General features: G+C 37.7%; 1 protein-coding gene across 1 annotated transcript in view; it reads right to left on the bottom strand.

The window, feature by feature from the left end:
• Positions 1-2968: 2968 nt before the first annotated feature.
• The window catches only part of chdh (choline dehydrogenase), a 16300-nt gene continuing 10587 nt past the window's right edge, over positions 2969-8681 (bottom strand). The window contains 4 exon segments of the mRNA XM_016541500.1: positions 2969-3465; positions 4516-4618; positions 6341-6483; positions 6598-6732. Of these exon segments, the coding sequence (XP_016396986.1) occupies positions 3047-3465; positions 4516-4618; positions 6341-6483; positions 6598-6732 (800 nt within the window). The 3' untranslated portion in view covers positions 2969-3046.

Here is an 8681-nt window from a genome sequence, read left to right as displayed (position 1 = left end):
AGGAACATTGACTTCAAATCTGCCGCAACATACTGGAATGCAAATTTAAAGCTGGCCATCTCACTTGGAATATAGTGCACAAATTATATGGACTTTGGAACTATGGACTTTTTTTTTATGGGAAACAAGGCCAGTAAATCATTTTTGGGTGAATGCAAGAAAACACAAACGGAAATGCAAATAATCCATGCACCTAGTTTCACATGCTGAAATAAAAATGCAAGATGCCAATTTTGGTGGTGGAAGAAAGGTTTTATGATATGAAATATTTCACTACACCAGTCTGTTGAGTATTGGCTGTAAAATGCACAAACTAAGGCATTTAAATAATACACAATACAATTGTGAAACCATTCATGTTCAAATATGAATGCATCACACAATCATCATTTTAGGAGGACGTCCTAGACTTCAGGTACTCAAACAGATCTTACAAAGGGCTTTACACAGCAGCACCAAAAAGCAGATTCTGCTTCCTTTATCCAGAGCAAATCTTACTGCCGTCTGACTCTCTGAGCTCTCAGAGACATCACGATGGAAACATCAACTTCTGCTTAGGAGCAGTTTCTAAACATATCAAAGCAATAAGCGCTTGCGTCGTAGAGGCCTGTCACCGTTACTGTTAGCACAAACGGAAATGCAAATAATCCATGCACCTAGTTTCACATGCTGAAATAAAAATGCAAGATGCCAATTTTGGTGGTGGAAGAAAGGTTTTATGATATGAAATATTTCACTACACCAGTCTGTTGAGTATTGGCTGTAAAATGCACAAACTAAGGCATTTAAATAATACACAATACAATTGTGAAACCATTCATGTTCAAATATGAATGCATCACACAATCATCATTTTAGGAGGACGTCCTAGACTTCAGGTACTCAAACAGATCTTACAAAGGGCTTTACACAGCAGCACCGAAAAGCAGATTCTGCTTCCTTTATCCAGAGCAAATCTTACTGCCGTCTGACTCTCTGAGCTCTCAGAGACATCACGATGGAAACATCAACTTCTGCTTCTAGTAGGAGCAGTTTCTAAACATATCAAAGCAATAAGCGCTTGCGTCGTAGAGGCCTGTCACCGTTACTGTGAGCGCATCTGCCTCAATAAAACTGCTTTGGTCCTCCAGTTCCTTCAGCTGGTCAACCAACTGTTTTTTTTTTCTTATGTATTTTCAATGTTCATCTGTTTCATTGGTCCTGTTGTTGATAATGAGGTCTGTGTCACACACCTGCTGACGTTTGGGATTATATAAAATAAAGAATAATTCTCCCAAAAATTAACATTCTGTCATCATTTACTAATCCTAATGTTCAGTCCAAACCTGAATGACTTTCCTCAATGGAAAGAAGATGCAGTTACAAAGAATGGGCGCTGAAGTTTTCATGATTCATAAAGTACGAGATATAAAAGTATTGTGAAAACCGTCCGTACAATTTGTGTGCTATATTCCTGTGGCTCGGCAGCATTGAATGAGGAACAGACCAACATCAGTGTTCAGTGGATATCTTAACATCAGCCCTAGCCGCTCCAGCTGTGTTCACGAATATAGCAATGTTAAGGTCATTTCAATTAACTGGTCGATCCAGCTCACAAAATCAGTCAGAATGATTTGCTAACCGATCTGGCTGGGCTGCTTTTATAATCTTTTTGAAAGCTTCAAGTTCAAGAAATAACATTGTACAGGTTGAGAGAGTAAATGATGACAGATTGTTGATTTTTGAGTCTTTAAGGAATAACGGGTTATTTAGCACATGCTGTTTCTAAAAGACTATGTTTGTCTCTGTGATGTTCAACTGTTTGTTTGATGCAAACCACAAACCTTTCCTTTCTAAATAAAACGTTTAATACTTAGAATAACTCTCAACTGCCTTTATCGTTTTCAAGATGCTAGACATTAAAGAGGATCTATTTTTAACAAAATGTCTGATTACAAAGGCTTTAAAGTCATGTATATGTTGAATGAATGGATAAATTATGACGGTGTTTTAATAGCAACGCAAAACTGATTTCCTTTCATTTTGAAGGAATATGTCTATATTGTTTCTGTCATATTTTGAAAATTATCCAGATGTGAACTAAATTAGCTATTTTCATGTTTTTAAATGGTCTTTTACCTATAATTAAATGCAATTATAAATCATAAGATTGTGTGTAGATTACTGGCATTATTGAAATGAAGATGAAGTGGAGGTCATTCGAGTTGTGCGAATGATTATTTCAGGTCATGCAAGTGTCAGTCATCTGCATGGACAATATTTGGCTGTAGAAGGACATTAGGAGACTTTTATAATTTAATAATTTTATTCTTTTTGACAGGTACAGTCATCGGCTGTAGTGATTTTACATGCATTGTCAATCTGTTAAAACTGGACCACTGTTTTGTTGTATGTAAAAAAAAAAAAATCCATTGTACCAGTATAAAGAACACATAAGAAGTCTGAAGGTTCTCCTTTTCTCTCCATGTAAACATGAGTTTGCAAAAGTTATTTGCATTGATAACTGGTTCCTGCTGTTAGGCTCAGCAGCTGAAATATATTAGTGTGGAAATATGCAAACTGGAAAAATCTATGCTACAAATGGCTCTTCTTTGAAGAGCGTGATATTAGTCGGTTTCATTAAGACTTACAGAGAGCATCTCATGAAATTGATCAAGATCATGACTGGTCATATTACGTGTATTAGGAATAGGGCTGGGTATCGAGTTCGATACTGAGTTTGTATAAACATCAACAAGCTGAAAAATAAAACCTAAGTTTTTTTTTTAGATAATGTAATCTTGTTAAAATTGATTTCATAAAATTGGTATCGAAAAAAGTATCATTCAGGAACCGGTATCGAAGTCAAGGTATCGGTATCGATATCGAAAAATTTTGAACGATACCCAGCCCTAATTAGGAATTATGTACATCTGAATTTAAGACCGACTGAAATCAGCCACTTTCTGGATGAAGCTAAGCTGCCTAAGACTGAAGAGTGGTTGATCATGTGGCAAAATTATTCATTCATACCCACATTACCATGAACGGCCAGGTCAAAGCCGTCTTATCGCTGCGTCTCGAGAGTCGTGGGCCGGTTAACAGGAACTCCAGGGTCGTGAAGACAGGGAATCCCTTTAATGGCATCCGCTGCCATTTCAGCAATCATTATGGTGGGGCCGTTCAGGTTCCCGCTCAGCATGCTGGGCATAACGGAGGCGTCCACCACCCTCAGCCCCTGCAGACCGAACACACGCAGAGCAGGGTCCACCACCGCCCTGCTGTCCGAGGCGCTGCCCATTTTACACGAGCAGGACGGGTGGTAGGCGCTGTCTGCCTTCTGCCGGACGAAAGCGTCGATCTCTGCGTCGGATTGGACGGCGGGGCCCGGCTGCACCTCGGGGCCTCGGAAAGGGTCGAAGGCTTTTTGAGCGAAGATTTCCCGTGTGAGCTTGATGCATTCTCTGAACTCCCACACGTCAGTGTCTGTGGGACGTTAGGAGATGAGGCAGTTAGAGAAACTACACAAGAACTTGAGCATAATCCACAGAATCAGTCAGCACAGTTATGATGTCCGTTCAAAACATATGAACACGTATAACCAGCTTATGACCACGAGGGGGTCACGTTTACAGGGACTCGGGGTTAGCTACTAAGTTTCGCCTACACCACTGATGATTACCATGTTTCATCTCAATATGCCAAAGGTTTGCCAAGATACAGCCTCACTTCTGTTCTGGGTCCTCACCATCAAATCTGTTGATGGGTTATGGGAGTGTTTCTGATTATCTTTCTCTTTATATATATATATATATATATATATATACACACTGTATATATGTGTATATATACAGTATATATATTATGTTTCTTAATATAGAAAAATCTACAAACTTTTGACTGTAATTGACTTAAGGTTCTTCAACAAATTTGGGATTTAAAAGAGTAAGACTATTTAAAATGTGGAAAGTTCAGACGGGAGCAAACTGAAAGCACCTGTATTACTGAACACTATCTGTTTCTAGACCGCAAAGTTCAGAAGTTGAACAGAAAAACTCTTCCAACACTCTTAAAATGTGGGAGAGAGATACATTTACCAAAATAAATTTCCTTAAAGGGATAGTTCACTGGTCCCCATTGACTTCCATTGTATGGAAAAAAAAACACTATGCAAGCCAAAGGGGACCAGCAACTGAAGGTGAACTATCCCTTTAAGTAGCAAGAAATGAGTGGAAAAGAAACCCTCTCTATGAGTGCGTTGGTTGGTTGGTTATTTTTCATGCTGTAGCTAGAAAATGACGGCTGCACAAGTAGATTTTTAACTCCAATCACAGTTTTATATTATTTTTATTGCGATATTGTAATTTCAGGAAAGACAACAATAAAACAGCCATAATTGAAATGCGGGATACTGATTCCGTCTTGTAGGATGTGGGACAAAGTCCCATGGTTACCCTAGAACAGCTCCATCACACAGAACAACATGGTGCCCGAGGCCTGAGCTGCTCTAAGAGCGTCAGATCAGAGTAAACGTACCGGTGGAAAGATAGTTTGGTTGGATGATAGGGTGGTCAAAAGGGTCTTTACTCTTCAGTTTGAGCCACCCAACACTCGTGCTCCTCATGGGTCCAACATGAACCTACACACATCACAGAGAATCCATAAATGTGCATAAACAAATGTGCTGTGAGGGAAAAAACTGCAACTGTAGTCAATGACTGAAGCATGGCTCTCACTTAATGAAAGTCAACATTTACTTCCTCAGCTGCAGGTGAATTAAAGAGGTGTTCACACACACAGGCATGTTCAGACTGTCGGCGCATGTCTAGCGATGGAAAGACAAATCTTATTCCCAGGTAGCAAATTTAGGTTATAAAAATGTGGGAACATTGTTTTGAAATGTTTCTAAAACGTTGTAATGTCCAGTTCTCTTGTTGTGATTAGAATGTTATTTAAAGGTTCCTAATATGTTTCTTACAACGTTCACCTAAAATATGTTTATTTTTAATATTCGAGGAACATTAAAGTAGTTTTCTTTTTGTCAGTAGAACATTATTTAAAGATTAATGTTCCTCGCAACATTCTTACTTTTTCACCCAAAATATAACAAATATAATATTTGAATGTTTATTTTTTTAATGTTGTAATCTTGACAAAAAACTGGACATTTTAATGTTCTTAGAACATTATTTAAAGTTTCTTACAATGTTCTGCTAACATTTTCACCCAAAATATAGTGTTATTATAATATTCTACATTAATGTGTATAGTTTTGTTGTTGTGCTTAAAACATTATTTAAAAGTGGCAAAAACATTTATTACAAGTTCTACTAATTTTATTTTTTACCCAAAATATGACATTATTAGAACATTTAGTTTGAATATTTTAAGAACGTTTTCTCGACATTATGGGAATGTTCATCAAGTAAAAATACCATCATGAGGACCTTCCGAGAATGTTGTTCTAAAAATGTTTTCTCTCAGTGTTATGAGAATGTATAACAATATTAATAAAGAACATTCCATTACTTTAAGATCTTATAATGTGCATTTATTTTTACCTTACTTGCTCAACGACTCCCAAACGATTCGTTTAACGATTCATTTTTCCAAACCGCTCCTTTGCGTGACGCTAATCGGCGGTGATTGGTTCGATCGGTCTCATTTTAATTTCATCTGGCCTGTAATGCCTGATAAAGCAGCGTTTGTGAGCACAGTGCTGCTTTGTGTACAGCGTTACCGGGGAAACCGCTATTTTACCACTCCAACAGCGGCACCTAGTGGCAAAGAATGAATTTGCATTTTCATTCAGACCAACGCAAAAAGACCAACAAGTGGGTGGGCAATATGCTAATGTTTCATTTTGGCTTGGGATTCGTTTTAAAAATGACTCGTTTAAATGATTCAGAGTCGGCTCTTTCTTTTGAGAGACAATAACTTTATACACGGTGCACTTTCAGATTTAAAACTTTGCAGGATGTTTTCATTCACTGTGTTACACACTGCATGAAAGGTAATTTTCAAAAATCCATAATAGGGGCACTTTAAAAAACATTAGTGAAAGTGAAAGATCATTGTGTTGCGAGATGGAGAAGCATTCTGAGCCAGTGTGATTCACTAATAATCTTGTTTATGATACGATTCATAATGCACTGCTGCCATTTATGTATAAACACATTTCTCTGCAGAATGTGAATGTTAGGTTACACCAGCTACACTAAGAACACAGCCGTTTATTGACCTGTGTGAACACCCCTCTACATCACGGGATTCTTTAGGCTTGACAACAGAGAGCACAGATAGTGTTTGATTAGCAGCAGCCACAGCAGGCAGAATTATGTAGTCTTGAAACTATTCCGACCTGGAAGGCCTCGATGTTGGATTTAACTCGGCCGTGATCGATGACCTGAGAGGGCAGGAAATGGAACTGAATGTCAGGATGAGGAACACCAGGACGACTACGAATGAACCCGCCGCTCTCCAGATGAGCCGTTGCACCGTAACCTGCAGCAGAACATGTCTGTTAATGTCTGGAAACGCTTCATGCTCTTGACAGGCTTTGTGAGATGCACACAACTAACCAGAGCTCTTACCGAACCGAACGTTCAGATTCATTACCTGTGAATCTGAGAAGCCATTCCAGGCCGATCTTCACCATGTGGAAGGGCTTCTGGGCTTTGTAGAGTGTGATGGGTTGAGTACAGCGATGCTGCACATATATCTCCAGATGATCCTGCAGATTACAGCCCACACCTGTGAACACACACACACACACACACACGGTTTGACATTTGAAACAGCATTTCTCCCACCTTCCAGCATTCCCCCTTTCTGGGAGAACAGCAAGATATGCCAATAAAAACAGGTTTGAGAGCTCAGCTTGAATCTTTGAATGATCTCAATGTGTCTTGTGCAAAAAATAAAACTTATAAAAATAATATTAACATTTACATTAAAGATTTCAGAGTAATAATGTTTTGAATGTGTAGGTTTCATAAATTTAGACCGTTTTGAGCAGTTGTGTTCAAGGGAATTTAATGAAATCCATTGAAGTTAGTACTGGTGATAAATAAAATTCAATTTCTAAAATATTGATAAAATATGCATCAAACTGATTTTTGCTGTAGTTCTTGTACAAGATTTAAATTTGAAAGAATTTCTCAATTTTTTAATTAATAAAAAGTGGTTAAATGTTGTAATAACCTGGTAAAACCTGTTAACATTAAAAATTTGCACATTCACTCAAAATATACGTTACTCATTAATAAATAAACTCAAGTCAAAATAATTTTGTAAATTACTTTTTATTGTAAATCCCATTTTTTCATCTTTGACCTAGAGGAATGCAGCTGCTCAAACATGCAGCTGCTCAAAACGTCATTATTCTTAGAAAATATTTCATGAACATTTTAAACCTTGTACATGTGCAAATCTGCAAAAAAATATTAAGAAAATAAATAAAAAAAATAGGACTTTCTATTTGCTTTTAAACTGTAAACGCTTTTCACTAAGCTGTTTTTCCAATTTTTCAAGTTCTACATTTGCTCCTTAGCTCCATGTTGCAGTAAGTTTTGGGAGTACATTTTTAGTCCATCTCCTATCCTGAGAAGTGTGTCTTGCAGAGACTAAAACTTACTGCCAGATTCTGGAAGATCAATTCTTCTAACAGTGGTACAAGAGGTTGTGGTGCTGGTCCTTCAAGAGTCACTCTCAACTTATCTGTCCATAAAGCCTATAAAAATAGTCTTCATGTATTTCACAACACTTCAGAATGTTATTCTTATTAAGTAGGGGTCATTTTTTAGGATTTTTTACTCAAGCAAAGTCTCTGAGAACCTGACACCTTGTAATTCTGGAGACTCAAGGTTGCAGTTCTGGAAAATAGTGGCACTGGAGACTAAAAGGTTCCTGATGGTTTCACACTTAATTCTTCACATTAATTATTAATTATTTTGCAGTTAACATGCTCTTTTCTTCTCCACCTGTTTTTTTCTGACCCCGCTGACCCAATGAGCATTTTGTCATGCCTTAACTTTGACATTTCTGTATTGCACTTGGAAAAAAATATGATCAGAATATCAACGTGCCTAATAATTATGTACGCACTGTAAGATGTGCTCCCTTTACACAGAGTGCGCATGATCGCGAAATCGAAAGTGAAAAGCGAGTGCTCATTCAAATGCGATTTCAATACCCCGCATATTGATAGCGGCTTCCTGATGTGCGAAAATAATATACAATATTAGAATGTTTGCTGGAGCGGGACACACACATTGCGGGAGTGGGCGGTAATGGTCAGAAATACAGCGGGAGCGGCTTAAGAAAGCTGTCCCCAAGGCTCTAGGCTGCGCATCAACAACACACACGCTAAGTTTTTTTCGTGGTACCCCATCTCCACCCCCAAACATTAGTGCCGTTTCGTTCTGTCTTTGACAGAACATATAGGACAATTAAAAAAAAAAAAAATCTTTTGACTGAAAATTTTTCCTCAGCCAAACCCCATTCCACAGCCATACCCGTCACACACACAGTTTAAAAGCATTTTTTCTTCTTCTTGTAAGTAGGAGTGCTTGTCCTCCTAATTTAAAATAATAAAAAATCAATAATAAAAAATGATTTACACCTAATACAGGTGACATTTGACTCAAAGTGACTTACAGTGGTATTTTCTTTTTACCTTTGTAATGGCATCTTTTTCATCT

The sequence above is a fragment of the Sinocyclocheilus rhinocerous genome, unplaced genomic scaffold (genome assembly GCF_001515625.1).
Source record: "Sinocyclocheilus rhinocerous isolate Xijiao unplaced genomic scaffold, SAMN03320098_v1.1 scaffold729, whole genome shotgun sequence".
Taxonomy (NCBI): domain Eukaryota; kingdom Metazoa; phylum Chordata; class Actinopteri; order Cypriniformes; family Cyprinidae; genus Sinocyclocheilus; species Sinocyclocheilus rhinocerous.
This window is presented reverse-complemented; position numbering and strand designations above follow the sequence as displayed.